The sequence below is a fragment of the Battus philenor genome, unplaced genomic scaffold, assembly GCF_028537555.1.
Source record: "Battus philenor isolate CCGP_79_NKW_IND1 unplaced genomic scaffold, ilBatPhil1.0.hap1 SCAF_13, whole genome shotgun sequence".
Taxonomy (NCBI): Eukaryota; Metazoa; Arthropoda; class Insecta; order Lepidoptera; family Papilionidae; genus Battus; species Battus philenor.
The window spans coordinates 15,141,514-15,158,774 of record NW_027181675.1 but is presented as its reverse complement, the minus strand read 5'-3'; the positions used below and the strand labels follow the sequence as shown (position 1 = coordinate 15,158,774).

General features: G+C 38.8%; 2 protein-coding genes across 6 annotated transcripts in view; one reads left to right on the top strand and one right to left on the bottom strand.

Moving 5' to 3' along the window:
- Positions 1-793: 793 nt before the first annotated feature.
- Positions 794-11,810, bottom strand: mio (GATOR complex protein mio). The gene is made up of 17 exons (XM_068777260.1): positions 11,590-11,810; positions 11,107-11,301; positions 10,737-10,886; positions 9,996-10,148; positions 9,362-9,554; positions 8,939-9,041; positions 8,698-8,851; positions 7,742-7,917; positions 7,500-7,593; positions 6,624-6,756; positions 5,961-6,160; positions 5,330-5,484; positions 4,926-5,064; positions 4,071-4,209; positions 3,245-3,461; positions 1,765-1,991; positions 794-1,462 (listed from the first exon to the last, which is right to left on the bottom strand). Exons 1-17 carry the CDS (start codon positions 11,711-11,713, stop codon positions 1,390-1,392), a joined length of 2,625 nt encoding a protein of 874 aa, XP_068633361.1. The 5' UTR covers positions 11,714-11,810; the 3' UTR covers positions 794-1,389.
- A 429-nt stretch (positions 11,811-12,239) lies between these two features.
- The window catches only part of Rala (Ras-like protein A), a 31,618-nt gene continuing 26,596 nt past the window's right edge, over positions 12,240-17,261 (top strand). For 2 of the 5 annotated variants that reach the window (XM_068777659.1, XM_068777660.1), the window contains exon 1: positions 12,240-12,430. In XM_068777659.1, coding sequence (XP_068633760.1) covers positions 12,344-12,430 — 87 coding nt within the window. In that variant the 5' untranslated portion in view covers positions 12,240-12,343. Of the gene's footprint in view, positions 12,439-12,488; positions 12,921-17,261 lie in introns of those variants that run through there. The other 3 variants (XM_068777664.1, XM_068777662.1, XM_068777661.1) reach the window with 3 other exon arrangements.

Sequence of the window (17,261 nt, the reverse complement as noted above, 5' to 3'; positions counted from 1 at the left end):
TTGTTTTATTGACCAGAGCCAATTTATGTATATATCTATACTTTTTTTACTATGTATATATCTATTTATTATGTATATACTATATATAGACTAGAACGTCTGCCGGACATAGGATTCCTTCATAGATTCTCTCTCTTCCAATAGAACCAGTAGGAAGCTGCTGATATTATGAGCTCAAATTTCAATAAGTGTTTGTTATAAATTGGATAATAAGTATATTCCATATTAACACACTTGCCTATTGATTACCTTGACTCAGATCTGAATAGAAGTTCTATAAAGCCATGACAATATGTGTACAAAGTTAGAAATATTACGAAATAAATAAAACCAGGCGCTGCAAAAGAAATAGTTTTATTTGTTACAAAAATAGTGAACTGCACAATATGCACTCCGGCGCAAACGGGGCGTGAACTCCCTCCACAGTTCCACCAGACGACTCGATCATAAACATGCGATACATTAACAGACTGTCATCTTAAAATATACAAAAGGCAGTTGCGAATTCACACACATTCTTGTTGCAATTCCATATATTTCAATTTGATGCCATTATAAAAGTGTTCGTACAAAACTTTGTCAAAGATTTATATTAATATTGACATGACTCTGGATTACAAAACATATTTCTTACAGACGCTAGTGTCAAAAAGTGACTTGAAAATAGGTTTTAAGCTTTAAGAATTCTTATAATAATCGATTGTTAAAATGGCCGCCATTTATTGTTTAATTCCATAGCATGCACCTGTTTTAAATAATAAAAATAATTTAATTTTATATTTCATGTTTTATTCTTAAAACCTATTTATTAATTATTGTTTTCAATACGATTAATATAAATGATAATAAAATATAAAAGCTTGTCCAAGGTCACTGTTAAATCATTATTATCAAATATTATATCCGTCGGCTTTTGACTTTTAATGGTGAATTGAATTGGGAGCAGATAAGAGAGGGAGATAAAGAGAAGATAGCAAGGAGGGGAGAACATTTCATTCAAGTTCGGACAGAAGGGGAGGAAAGTCGTAGAAAATGAAAGATGAATTTATTTACCAACAAATAAACTTCAAATATTTTACAATTTAGAGACCTCTTATTATTTTTATATAGCACGCAGCAGCACTCGCACGGACTAGCTTCATGTACACGACGGAGCACCGCAAATAAATCCTAATAATTTACATGTCTTCACACAATTGACAAATTAATCTGCCTTATATAACAAATTAAAAATTGTTTATAAATCTATTTAATCTTTATCATTAGGTAATAAATGATTTTTATTCATAAAAAAGGATGACTAATTGTAATAAATTCCAGGAGCTAGGCCGACAGGGCCTTGTCTTAAACGTTAGATTAGCTGGTGGGGCAAAGTCCCCGCGGCGGCCGCTAGAGCCGGTCGGGCGGGTCCAGCGAGCTGCAGCGGCACGCGCACGAGCTCACCGGGCACTCCGAGTGCTCGCTGCAATTGACAAACAGCTGCTAAGTTTTTTTAATGACAACTTAAACTAGACTTAAACACAGAGCTTAAAACAGACTTAAAAAAGTCAACCTTTGATACAGCTGGACATGGGCTTCCATATTCAATAGGTTGGAAGAGGCCTGCATCCCATGTCTTCCAACGACCTAAGATCGTCCAGATATATCTTTATAAACTATTTGTGTGTTTATTGTAAACGTTTGAATGTAATAAGTGAGAAAATAAAAGAAAGGTGAGTATTGTTAGACGATAAAGTAAATTAATGTTCATAGAATAATGTTTACCTAAACCACTGGAGCAGGTGCGCTGCGTGGCCGCCGTGCCGACACGCGACGCACCAGCTGAACCAGCCGCCGAACTGCGCTCCGCCTACACCCACGCTTCCGCCCACCACGCCGCCCACACCCACCCCGCCTACACCGACACTGACGCCGCCGCTGGCTGTGCCCAGGTGCAGTAGGCACACGCCGCACCGTGGCAGCGGCTTGCGGCAGTTGGGGCACGCGGATATCTGTTACAACGCATCGCCAACATCAACTTAAGTTCGATTAAATAACAGTGCCTCCCGTGACCCTCACCCTCGAGTGATCATAAGTTGTCACATCGTATTGCTTGTCACCAGTGCTATCCGTTTGCTAAAAAGTAAAACACTATTCCAGATTTGAAAATAGTTAAGATAGAGAATGGAAATCATCGGAATTTTCTCTATTTTGACTCTATCATCGTCGAAGTTTTGGATCTATCTGAGAAAGACTCTTATTACTTCCATAGGTGTCAACAGTGAGAGCTTTCGAAGTATTGGGATTGGGAACAGAGGAACCACAGATATAGGAGCAACTTCTAAGTAAGCGATTTTAAAACAGACGCTTGTATATATATATATATATATATATATATATATATATAAATATACATATATGGACATTGAACATTATGCAACCAAACATTCGTTTTATTACCTTCCATCCGCGTATATTAATAAAAGATACACAGAGTTGATAAGGCAGCGCATGAGGGATACTTGACCATCAAAATAGCTATGGCAGTGTTTCTCACTGCTGCTTATAACATCACTGTTAGGAATAATGTTTAACATTACTATTAATAAACAAATGCATCCTGGGGCTTGCGTTGCTTTGTTTGCTTCATTGTGGTGTGGAGTTACCACAGCGGATACTCACTGACCAATCAGAGGAAAGTTACTTCCTGAATTCTATGCAGAAGCGATTAATATAAATATCCTTGAAGGCAGCGTGCCTTAATCTCATAGGATTGAGGCACTCTCGTTTTGGTTGTCTTGTAGCTCTTCGGCGAGAGTGTTATGGCAGGAGACGGTAAAACGAGCTATTCAGTGCTGTATTCAGAAAATCCAGAGTAGTGTGTGGGTTGGAGATTGGAAGAAAAATAGAGGGCGCAACTATCGCTTTTTCTCTTGTTTGACGATGAGTGTCGCCCACAATTTCTAAAATATTGAAGAGCAATTGTGATGTGTCATGTGACCGTATTAATTTAATAATAGAAGTGAATCTAAGGTCAACCATAAACTAGTTAAATGACACAAAAAAATTATAGATAAAAATCAAAATAGGAAATAACTAAATGTAATGCGAAAACTGTGACAATAATACTAAGATTAAAACTGTAATATTTTGGAAATGGAGTAGAGGGTACAAGGCTGTAGGTGAAGGGATGACAAGGATGCCAGAAAGATGGAAGATGTTATGACGGATTAAAGGAGGTAAAAAAAACAGCAGGCGCACTCACCTTCACCTTGGCAGCGGGCGGCGGCAGGCGCGCGAGAGCGGCGCGCGGGCGTGCACTGTGCGCAGGCGCAGCCACACACTTGCCGCAGTAGCTGCAGGCCACGCCCACGCGCCGCGCGCCGCTGCCCTCGGCCGCCTCACCCGCGCACGCGCACACGCACGTGTCGAGCGCGCAGCGCGCCCACCACATGCGCCAACTGTCCAGCAGCGTGCGGTAACTGCGGAGATTGCAAAACAAGTTCTAACATTCAATTACATTCATTCATTCATTCTTCATCATTTCAGCCAATCGACGTGCAGTACTACGAAGGTACCTAGTTTTATAGCGCACAATAATATATGCAGCTGGTTGTTGTAGCTACACATCTTTGCTAGTTCCGAACATGTCCAAATAACCAGAAAATGAAACAATAAACTGTTCTTATTTAACTTAATACTATACATTGTTCATTCAGAGACAAGATTCTTCGGATGTATTCTTCCACTTTGTTTGTTATAAAAAACTTAAAGAACCTATATTTTCCTAAGCAGCGCACTGGTGCCCGAAACAGGGGAGCGCTTCCGCTCGCCATTCAAACTGGGTTTACTTAGTGGGTGAAGCTTTCCATTGTTATCGTTAGCGAAACCTGTCATCATCATCATCCTAAGACTTCTAAAATGACCAGTTGAAAGTTGCCTGCGCTTGAAAGTTGCGCTTTCCACCTTAACATAGTCATCAAAATTTGTAATCTGGTCGTTTTATTGAACGCGGCTTCGTTGCCAAAACCACGTCTTATTTTCATTACTTAAAAGTAAGATGCAAGAGTGACGGATGTCAGCGGGCGTACCTCTCGAGCCACGCGAGGACGCGAGGATCACGCAGCAAGTCGGGTGAACAGCATCGTGCAGCTAGCAGCGCAGCCGACTGCACGTCTCCTCGCGCTTCCACCCAGCGCTGCAGCAGGCTCACGCCCTCTGGACTCACGCCTGCCGATGCACGCAACACTTACAACCTCCAAGCAAATGCCGTCTTGGTCACTGACCAACGTGGACTCTTACCATCAGACAGCTGGCGGGATCTACTTAGGGAGTAGGTTCCTAATCAAAAGCCAATAACTTAGCTTAAATGTGATCTTACTGTAAGTGGTGGACAGTGTACTTGCGGGTAGTTCCGGGTCCAACGCGATACCGTCTAGACTACCGGCAGAGTTGTGGCTGAGTCTGCTAAAAGATGATGGTGATGGTGAGCTCTTCTTTAAAAGGTTTTTCGGAGAATAATAGATAAATCATGAATATTTCGCATGTCCTCACAAAAGTTGTTGATGTCAGTGGTTTTGTTAGTACTGTTGGTGGAGGAAGTGGTGGAGGTAGACGTTTTGCTGATGGTAGCTGCAGTTTCGGTGATTATGGTCATTTTAGTGGTGGCTTTATCGGTGGTATTGGTGTTAGTCGTTTTAGCAATGGTGCTGTTATTGGTGATTGTAATTTTGCTGGAGGTGGTCGTTTTAGAGGTTTTGGTGGTTTTGGTACTGGTGTCTTGTCTTGTGTCAACGGGCTGGTTCCTACAACACAATTTGTGTCGAAGTTGGCTTTAGTCTAGCCATCCGAATTCTTTGAGAAATCCAAGCATACCCCTGATGGTGGTTGTGATGTTGGAGATTCTTTTGTTGGTGGTGGTGATTTTTTGGTGTTGATGGTGTTACCCGTGAGCAGCACGCCCGACAGGTCGCCTTGCTCGACGAGCGCTTCGCAGCTCTGGCGCACGTACTCGTGCAGCTTGGCGTCCGGCAGGAAGATGCAAGCGAACGCCACTCGGTCCTCTAGCCGCATCTCCGTCTCGTTCTGCACACACACGTGGCATTACACCGCTGTCGTGTGCGACCACGGTACTTTATTTTTCCTAACAGATCAAAACTATTAATACATACGGTAAAATAATTAGCACAGACATTAAAGTTAACAAGGTTACAAAAATAACTTTATTACATAAATATTTCTTTTCATCTCAAGAGACTTTACGAAGCCATCGTCAGCAGTTGTTAATTACGTTTACTTAGATTCTAAATATAGTTTTGTTTGATACAGAATATGACGAGTCGTCACTCACGAGGACGGCGCTGAGGTCCGGCTGGGCGCCTCCGGCGGTGGTCGTGGCCGCCAGGAAGTGCAGCAGCGCGCGCAGGTAAGGGTCCGGCAGCGCCGGCGCCGCCGCCGCCAGCGCATCGCGCCATAGTCGCTCGTCCGCGCCCGGCCCCGCCAGCGCTACCATTAAGTGACATTCATTGCTACGCACTGCCATTCATTGCCACAAACTGCCATTCATTGCCACAAACTGCCATTTATAGCCACTGACTAATAGTCATGTTTTTTACTGCCTAATTTACACTAATGCCTTATACCAATAAATTTACAGACTCCAGTGGCTTGAAAAGTTATAGGGACTAAGATGCTTAGCTTAAACCTCGTTTAAACCTATCTCGAGGTCTACCTTGGGAACCAGGCACGACAACATAGTCTGCATTACGTCGCATTGAGATTATCCTATATTCTACCCACGAAGACTCCAAATATTCATCATAATATCAGCAACCTTTGTGAAGCTGTTAAAAACCTAATTCCTTTTTTCAATTGATATAAAATATTTCTGGCATTTTTAGGCATTAAATTAAAAACGGTACTCTAATGTTTGGTTGTGGATTAAATGCGGTACGCTATTGTTGAGTTTGCGGCGTGGATACCTAGCGCGGCAACGCGCAGGCGCGGCTCGCGTGCCCGTGCCAGCACGTCGAGAGCGGCGCGCGCGCGCAAGTGGAAGGCGGCTAGCGCAGCGGCGCGGCATGGCGTGCCCTCCGCCTCCGCGCGCTCCACGCCCACGCCGGCGTTCTCCCAGCCCCAGCCCCAGCCGCACAGCTGCAGCGCGCACGTCCGCTCTGCGCTCCTGCAAGCATTCCAAGTTCCACGATTCCTCATCATTTCACGTGTAAGAAGTCCACTGCTCGACATAGGCCTTCCCCATAGGTTTCCAAAATAATAGGATGCAAGCGGCCAAACACTTGAGAACTATAGGCACAGGAAATTCAGCTGAAATTTACATTTTTAGTACGAAATTAAAAGTACATGTTTAATTAACTTTGACAACCTGGTATTAGATATTATTTACTACCTTTCCCTGTAGACGCCAGCCCTGTTAGCCCAGAAGTTATTGGCCTGTTGCTTTTCAATACAAAAAATAATATATTATATTTCAATGTGTTCAATTTGTACAGGGCGATTGAAAAAAGGTGTAAAATTTTTAAAACTTTTTGCTGTCAAATGAGCTATATATTCACCTTCTTAAAGATTTTACATCTGTAATCAATCAACCTGTATATAAAGGTGGTGAGGTTGGTGTGGGTGGTGACCTGTAAACTGTGACCTTGCGGTTGGGCATATCGGGCAGCAGCAGCGGCACGGCCTCCGAGCGGTAGCCGTCGCCCGGCGCGCGCAGCACGGCCCGCACGCCCGGGTGCTTCCACGGACTGTTGCGAAAGCACCCTGCAGCACAGCACCGCAATCAGAAACAGAGATGGAGAAAATAAAAAGAGCTCTATTCAGCATGCAAGCTCTTTAATATTGAATACGTCGTCAACGATCACAAGTCACGCATAAAAACTCGCCTCCTTTTTTATTTTTGTATTTACATTTAATTGTTTTTATGGTACGAAAACCAGCTGTCGATCGCGTAGAATTTATTTTCGTTTAAAATCTCTCACCTGACACGACAGAACATTTCATAATAACCATTCAATCGACTACTAGCGCCATCTAGTGGACTGGGGCAGGAATTAAATCTACTTTCTAAACAAATCAGTGAAATAGAATTACGGTAGTATAGATATAGATAAAAGAAGATTGGACAGATAATTGGCTGTTTTGTTTACTTAATTGAAATATGTTCAATCCGTCGTTAAAGTATGGACAAGCTTTAAGGTTTGTTATATTTAGATTGTTAAATCGGAATTGTATTCTAAGCTGTCAATTAATCTACGGTACCTGGCGATAAATATTGCACATCGACGTTTTGGCTAATCGGCTATTTGCGGCTTCCTAGAGCATTATCTCTGTCCCACACTACCTATGAGACGTTGTATTTCGTGCGACAGAGATAACGCTCTACAAAGCTGAAATTAACCGAATCTCTCTTTCCAACGTCGACGTGCAATATTTATAGCCGGGTACTGTATATAATTTGCGATGTCAGAGTTGTGAGTAATGAAGGTTGGTAGTGGTGAACTCACCGTCCTCCACCAAGGACTTGCTGAGCGCCAGGAAGTGCCACAGGCCGCTCAGCGCCTCGTCCTCTGCCAGGTCCGCGTTCTGCCATAGATCCGGCTGCCAGCACACAAATATTCAAAGTCAATATAACATTACGGATATCGAGCTCTTCTGGCATTCAGGCGCTCATTGATGTACGTTTATAAACAATTTATTCGCTTTCGTATGTTAGGTTTGAACGTAAACTGGGGCGGTGCTGCCCGACCTTGAGCCCGTAGTCAGTGGCGGCGCGGCGCTGCATGAGGTGCGAGACGTCGTGCAGCGCGCTGTAGAAGTCTTCGCGCATGAGCCGCAGCGCACCGCCGCCCGCCCACACCAGCCCGCCGCGCGCGCCCCAGCCCAGCGTCACGCGCTCGCACACCGTGTACTCCACCACCGCACCTGCCGCAACATAAATACCACATGTGACATCTCCTCAGTACAGACTTTTCACCACTTACTGTTACCGATTCGAATCCAAAAGACGTAATCATCATACACGAAAACTTTGATATACCGTTCAATAAACAGGACCTCCTCAGGAAAAAATCTACGGCAGAATCTTTTGATGAGTTGGCCCGACACATTGTCTTAAACCTCAAGGCATTTAATTTAATTACTTGGGTAGCGACTCCTAATAATATAAAAAGGAATGTATAATTGAGTAAAAGTATTATATAGTATTGTTTATATAAATAAATTTTAGGACGGTTAGCTTTCTTTGAGCTTATTTGTGGAATACTTAAATTTTTAAAACTAAATTTATGCGTATTTATGTTTATTTATATTTCTTGTTACTATCCTATTGGCGCTGGCTTCGGTAAGACAGTAAAAGTAATTTTCTGTATGTTTACGATAATGCTATGGGTTAAAGAGAAGAACCGAAAGCGCATCGATGCCTTGGAAATATCATGCTGCGAATATGGTAAACTCCGAATAATAGTGTCTCCATCCGCCAGGAATTCGGGACAAGCCCATAACGTAACCTACGGGTGAGGTGTATCACTGAGTAAGGATGGTGAAGCCACCAGAAGACCCAAGAGTGTCACATATATAAATTACTCATGACGGAAAACACGAGGTCGTTGAAGAAAAGAAGTCAAAATTACTCATCTGTAATAGACCTACAAGAAATAAGAAGAAAGAAAGAGTGGTAGTAGTTCTACTCGGATCTGTACCCACCGGACAAGCACATGGCCAGCAGTCGCGCCTCGTGCGTCGGATGCCAGCAGAAGGAGGCGAGCGGCTGCGACGCGGGACACACGTCGCGCTCCAGCACGCTAGGCCCTCGCCCCTGCTGCTCCTCCAATTCTTCAAGAGCCGGCGTGGCTGACATCTGCAATCACACAAAGGAATATAACCTTTATATATTTCGGAAAAATAATATAATCAATAGAACATTCTATTAGAATGGCAAACATACAGAACTGTCCGAAGACTGCGTGGCTTTATACTCGTGCGCGTGCTGTATGTCGTGTAGGCGCAGAGTGCTGGAATCGCGCTGCAGCGATAGCAGAAGGTTACGCCTGAAATTATGACATGCAACTGTTTAAAGGTTTATTTTGATCAAACTTGTGGATATCATGAAAACTGCAAGTCCTGGGTTAGTTACCCCTCGAAGTACATAATAAAGTAATAAAACTACTTCATATGAAAAATAATCAAGCAGAATGTAAGCTCAGAATTAATGGGTCAAATTTCATAGGATGCCTATACATACCCATACTTCGAAGTAAGAGAATATGCCACACTTGCATGATTGATCTCCAAATTGTATCCAATGTTTGAGGAATTATACAAGTTTTTGTTACATTAGCATAGGACTAAGAGAACAGGCTTGAGCGACCTGGTGGGGCACCACTGTATCTTGCGCGGTGGGCGGGCCGCGGGCAGCACTAGAAGTGGACGAGAGAGGGCGCGTGCGTCCCACACGTGGACGGCCGCATCACCGCGCGACGCCAGCTGCCAGCCGCGCGAGGCTGCGCACACGCCCAGGCACTGTCGGCTCGTGGCCACGCCCATAGGCGCGCCCGTGTGCTCTACGAAATTCCAAATATCTTTATTCAACTAGGCATTTACACACACTGTTAAATGGTCAATTACTTTAACATTATAAGTAGTAAGTTCCCAGCAGCTCGGAATAGTGACCTGCTAAAAAGAGCCGGCCTGAAACTCAACAGCTGCTTTTATATATTCAATGTAACGATATAATATTAATCCTGCTAATGACAAACCTGCACACATTTTACTGACTAAAACTCTTAAAAAAAATCATCACTATGTAAGCCGATATATGCCTACTACAAGGCATGTCCACCTGATATATAAACAGAACAGATGGCAACTGGAGCCTTAAGGTTCTGAAGTCGAAAACACAAACCAGCAAGCCATGCCAAGCTTGTCTAAACTGTTTTCATTTTACATGAATTTTTATGTTCAAGAAAGGCATAGGTACGAATTATATATAACAATATACTTGCCTCTGAGATCAAAAATTTTTATATGTTTCAAGTTCATAGATGCTGCCACGGTCCGGTTGCCGAGATTGGTCCAGGCAACGCTATGTGCAGTCTCTGATAGTGCAAGCTCTGCTATGGGACGTGCCAAATCTGACGGAGTTGCTGACGGTACTTCTAAAAAACGTCAAAACAATCTATAGATCAATAAGGGATTTCCCACACTGGTTTTTCTCAACAAGGCAGCATTCTGAGCTGTCGGTAGCTGGCTGAAAAAACGACTTACAATTCAATAAGGCATGTAGAAGACTTTTACATAGAAAAATCCTAAACATCTTTACTTAATTATTTAAATAAAGATAATTTGGATTTAAATTTGAATATATATGGAAATCCTACATATTTTAAATTTACACTCTTTAGATAAACATATATTCATATTTTATATACTAAAATTTTCTTTACTATATCTACATGTAAATAAAATGTATTGTGAAATGCAAAGTCTAGAATGGCTCAACCAATAAGGCTTTTTTATTTATCCTTGGCATATGTAAGGTTCATATGGAGTGGAAAAATGTGACACTTCTTTTTTCACACAAGCTATGGAGTAAATTAAAACCAATTTCCTTAGCTATATGACATTAATCACTGCAATGCATAAAAGAAAAGTTTTTCTTATGATGTCATTATTTCCTATTAACACATAATTATGAAAAAAGAAAAAATAAGATACTTTTCTTGTGGTTTACATATGTGAAATACCTGTGGATTCATCAGCAGCCACTGAAGACCGATTCACATCCCACACTTGTACACAGTAATCACTCCGGTGTTTATCCATGGCCACCGCAAAAAGATTGGTCTCATCATAGTTCCACGCCAAGCCATTGCATGGACGACCATATTTGGGCACTGTGTAAATGCAAAAAAATTACTATATTGAAATGATTTAATCAATACTTGTTATTGACCTACAAACTTAATTTGAAGAGTCTAGCTCAATATTTGTTCTTTCAATCCATTAAGGTACCAATATATATTAAAAATAAATATATAAGATAAATATTAGCAAAGAGCTCATGTGTTTTAACCTTTACTATTTTGAATAAGTAATATATTTGTTTAACATTACCAAATTCCCTTCCAACCAGTGCCAGAGGGTCATATGTCTGCTTTAAGCTGGCAAGGGTAACTCGGCCACTCGCATGTCCTAAAGCAAGCAGTGGATCCGGCTGGTCGGCAATAGCACTAATGTCCACACAACGGACTCCACTTGCACTTTGTGAAGCTACTACAGTAGCACCTCTCGTGGAGGATATCTGTGTGACTGGAATAAATAGTAAAAATTATTACAGGCAAAACTAACATTTTTATGGGCGTTTTCAAGTTTTTATGTATTCTTTTATTGTTCCAAATCCTATCATATCTAGAATAAGGGTGCATAAAATATAAATAAATTTTTAAAGTAATATGGCAATAGTAACTTTTCGCTAAAGTTAAAGTACAATTTCATTAAAGAAAAAATAAGTAAAGAGAGTTTAATCATTACGAAGAAATATTGATTAAAATAATGATTACTAGTGATATAAATATTTTTTTAATTTTATCAACATACAAGAAGTTTTCTTTTCAATCTCTTTTAGTTTTGCCACTTCGTACAGGGTTATATCGGCCCCCCATATGATAAACTTATCGTGGTGCACCGGCGACCAGATCACGTCTGACTTGGTCCCAGACATATTTCTTATCAACTAAATTAACAGCACCAGTATGGATTGTCCTATTCCTATATTATTTAAAATAAATGCATTAATTATTTATATATTTTCCTGTTTTCATTTCGTAATGTCAATTTTGACATTGTTATGATTCTTTCCGTTTCGCTCTACGTAAGAATTACTTTATTGACATTAAATCAGATATTTTTAAACAAAATATAACGTTTAATAACAGTTCAACATTATTAAGTAACTAAACCCTATACTTTAATAATTAAAGAAATTTAAAATTAATGTTTTGTATTAACTATACTAGACATTGATTAGATTTTTGTTCTGATTCATTAAGTATAGTAAAGACGTTACCGAGAAAACTAATAAATATATTTATAAAGGCGATGTAGCTTTTTACAAATTTTATTTATACAATGGATAGACTAATTCTGCAGACTTGTCAAGTAATACAAATTGTTTATTGTGATACGAAGATGCTGCCTTTTGATAACGAAAGCAAGGCACAGTTATTCGATAGATGCCACTAGTGTACCTCCATTGTTGCCGTTGCACTCTATTTTACATTTCACCTTTTTACCTCCCACTTCGCTTCGTCAGTCACATTTGACAGATTCGCGATATTAGCCGTGGAAGTGAATGACCAGTGACGAAATCAGTGGAATCTATTTACACAGTGAAATTTATTATAAGAAGAAAGCTCCAGAGCGAATTCTCGCGGATCCAGTGAGTGTGTAAGTTGTATCATATCGTACATCGCTACACAGAAAGTTTTAATTGGTCCGTATTTAGGTTCAGTGACGTGATTGTTTACAACAATGGCAACGCCTCTCGGTCTCCCACAGTTTCATGCGTATTGTCTCACGGCCCTCGCGTGTGTCCGTGCGTAGCCCGGACGAGCCGAGCCACTGTTGTTGTGGTGATTGTTTCTAGTAGAGCTACGCCCGTCGGAGATCTTCGACGCTGTCCGCAGCCCGGCCGTGACTCACGCGCCTCCGATTGATTTTTCGTGAATTTCGTTTCGGTTTAGACATCCATTTCTTTGTATGAAATTGTTTTGCACTTAATATTCATTCCACGTGAAAGTAAAGTCCGCAACAAAGTGACATATTAGCATGGGAGCCATACGAGTGGCGTGCCCTACAGCGCATACCGCTAAGTAATGTTTTCAGCTATTGCATATAAATTATCGACAACGTTTCTCGAGGAGCAAAAGGTGAGAATCATGGTTCTTAGTTTTTTGATGCAAAACAAAAAGACAACACATCACACACAAAAACAAATTCATAGATTAGCCTGGCCTAGATGACAACATCATTAACATTAATGACTTTGAAGAAATATATGCTCATTAAGTACTTTAGTTTAATATTGCTTTTCTGCTCGGGAAAGCTGCCTGGATATCTTGAAACAAAATATATCCATTTCATAAGACATTTTCAGTGCTTATTTCTCTTGAACAAATATTGATTTCATTTACTAAACTTCATAAAATATTTTAACTTAAGGTTAAATTTCATTTAAAAAATGTTATAGTAACTGCTGATGTTGAGCACAAGTCAGCGTGCATATGGCTTGTTATGTGATGTCATTGCATTAGCTATCACTGAATGGCCTTATTAGTATTAAAATATGCAAAGTAGTTGTTTCTAGGAAAGTATACTGAAAGTTAATTATAAAATAATCAAATGCTTAATATCAAAACATTTATGAGTTTACTTTCTCCAAATGATTGTATATGTTTAATTTTGATGCAAAAAATATATTTCAATGGTTTTGGTATCATTGTATAGCCTATATATTATACTACTTACTGCGTAAATGTGGTTTTTTTTTATATACCATGGTAAACAAATTTTTCAATAATAAATATACTCTTTAAAAATGTGCATGTAATAATTAACATTTATTTATAAACATTTTAATATTTATAAATAAATGTTAATTAGTCTTAATGTTAAATAGTCTTGTTACCAGTTACAAACTAGATCTTTTTATTACTTCACACAAACTCTTTGTCTCTATTTCTCAAACACACACATTCTTAGTTCTAATATCATATAAATTAATCAATATTGTTAATTATGTTATTGTTATGGAGAAGCTATTCCAGGCGCCAGTATACTATTACTTATTACTTATAAGAATACTTCTAATTTAAAATGTATATAACCTAATATTTGTACAGCATATACAATTAATATTATTATTGTTTTGATTGAGCCTATAGGCAGTTGTAAACGCAGCAGATAGCTTATAATAGATTAATGCGCAAGCTAAGTAAGAGATAACATGTATTTCTTAGTCTTCTCTTTGGCAAGAAAGCTGCCTGGAAGATGGTGTAAATATCCAATATCCTTTTTGGAGAAAAACAACTTAACAATATGAAGGACATCTGATGATTACAAGCTGAATTTGGAGAATCTAATTGCTGTTCACTGGAGTTCTAGCGTAGACTCTACACAGTCTTAAAATTGACTCAAGGCGAGTCACTCTCCTTTAGAATTAGTCCCAAAATTGGTTCTTAATAAGTTCAACACATATAGTGTTTAATTTAGTCTTTAACAAAGAAGTCTCAGATTGATGAAATTTGACTAGGTGTTATTAAATAGCTCTAACTTTCATTCATTTGTACATTCCAGTCAATTCTACATTGGTGGATGTGGTGTTGTAATTGTTCACACAGTGGTTAATAATACTGCTGGTTCTTGAAAGTGTAGTTATGTAGTTTTGTTAAATAATATTTTGCTTATTGTGCTGTTTGATTGTAAATATGATCAAGTAGTTTAATATTGATGCAAAACAGCTTACTTGTGTTGGTCATAGTGACTATGAGAAACGAAAACACAGTTAAACTTACATGTTGCTATATGGTGGCAAAAATGCCTACAAAGTTAATAACAATACAGATATATGACAATATCAAAGTCAACAACAATACAGGTGTAAATGACCTAATTGATGTCTATAGTCTGGGCACATTGTTAAATGTCTGAGACATAATATACATGAAGAGATACTATACCAAAGTGGTTGATATTGATCCTATGAAATTAAGGATCTAAAAATGCTTTAAAACCAATTTATATATACTATGTGATGTGTTTGATTGTATGCTGCTAGTGAGTTTAGGCTTTGTGCAGCTTCATCAAATTTGAGCTCATGGAAACAGTTGTCTATGGTGTAAAAGATTTACTCTAGTAGACTGTAGTTTTAATTACAATGATGATACTTGCATGAAGTGGAACTATACCCAAGAAGGTTTATAGAGTTTAACTGTAGTGTTTTATTAATATATATATATAACTTAAATCAACAATTATATCTTATCCTTGATATATGTTAAATTTAAAATCCAATTATTAAATATTGAAGTGGTCTAATAAACCGCAATGTTTATTATTATAGTTTAAAGGACAAGAAGTGTTATTTTTGATTGATTCAACTTCCTTTGCTATCTTTTTTGGTTTGAATAAGCAATGTCATACAGCATCTGTCAGCATTTGGAACTGTCATAAATTTCACTTAAATGATATAAGCTAGTGCTTTAGTAATAAGCTTCCTTGTGCTTAACAACAGTCAGAATTATCATGCAATAAATTTAATTTTATTGCATGATAAAATGAATAGATTACAAAACAAAAACTAGTATTAAGTCACATTCTAAATGGATTTTTATGTGACAATACAGCTTAATTGCTCAACTACTGCAATAGGTAATTTTGTAAATAACGTCTGATTTTCTTATGCGTTCTTCTCAGATCAAGATGTTTATGAAATCTTCGCGGCTATACTTTGAAAGATGGCTTTATAGGAAAGCACAATAAGATTCCAGAGCTTTTTAGCCATTTTTATGCTTATGTTCATAAGTGATAACAAAATTATTTGAAGATGTGATATGAACCCATAACAGTTACAAAGAAAGGTCAGTAACAGCACAAGGCAGGGGTGTGCAGGGGCAGCTTTATGTGCCATGCCCAAAATAAGCCCTTCTAAAATTCATACGCCCTTCTATTAAAGCGAAAGGGTTAAACTCGTGCCGAGTCCTCTTACGAATTGCCCCCCCCCCCCCGTGGGGCGTGGGCGCCACGTTGGGAATCACTGGTCTAAATCATTCTCCAAAATTTTTGATATTTAGCGAGGCAAAATTTGTTTTTTTTTTACTAGAATTATGTTTATTGAAAATATCTAAATATATGTACAAAATACGTTTAATGAATTGACATATTATAAACTAAAAATAAATTAGTTTACTTCTCAGTATTTCTTTCGTTGTGGTTATTGAACACGTTTGATAATATTTATTTAAAATTTAGTAATAGAAAAACTAAAAGAGGAGTCGTGAACAGTTATCGAGAGCCACAGATAATACAGGTTGGCCACCCCTGGCATAACACAATCAGGTAGCACAGCTGAGCTCTGAACAAGATGCGTCGTAAATTAGCGCGCGAGATAGGTAACTGTGCGTCCCGCTCTCACGGGGCCATTGTTCTCCCAGTTTCTATTTCTTAGCAAGTCGAGTGAAAAATTATGTTTCTCACAGCATGCATTCCACGTAGCGTTTTTTGTCTGTGTGTACAAACATTTTCCATCCCCACCCTAGATCTTCTTCCCAAATCTAACGGTCGTGTACTCAGTGGTTCAGAGGATTTTTTCTATGATCTACATCTATTACATTATTACAGTGGTCTCACATTATATTTATATTTTGTATGTTTAAAATAAATATAATAAATTAAAAACATATAGGTGACGTCGTCCATAGTGTATTTACAAGGAACCGTGAAAAATTCCCTGTACAAAGTTTCGACTGCAAAAAGTATCCAATTCTTAGTAATAAACAGAATCAGATTTTTTTTATAAGATTCAAAAAGAGTTTTTAAAGTAAATTGACGAAAAAGGCTTATTATTTAAATGACAAGTATCGTTGGCAGTGAAGTCGCCTGATTATTTAATTTCACGTAGGCTGTATCTAATAAAGTGTATATGTATGAATCTTTGTTGTGGAGATTCTTCCTGTTTCTTCTACACAACTATAGCACCTTACGAAGCAGAGTGAAGTCAAAAATGAAATAGATGAAGCAAAATAATAAGTTGACGATCAATAACACTTCTGTTAAAAGTTACAAATTTGAATAAACAAATATTATCTTTTATTCTGGTCTTGTACGCTGTTGTCTTTGATGTCATGTGTCTAGGTCTTTTATTGTCAACAATTCTAGTCGGAATCGGTTTTTCTATGTTGTTAAATTTTTCGTATTAAATTTAATCGGTTTAATCTCATTAACCCTTTCGTCATCCACCTTGTAATGTAGACTTACGTGTAGATCGCTGTTTTAAGATTTATCACCTCCAAATAAATTACTAATAATTAACCTAACTTTTATTTTTAATTAATATACCAGTAAAATCTTTAAATATGTAACGTAAATGAGAAAATTCGAACATCAGCTTACCGCCATGCAATGTGCTTCGCGGCGCTAATACCCTGTTCAGTAAGGTCACTTTGGCGAAACTGACTGCGGCAACGAAAGGGTTAAGTACAAGAATATAAGTT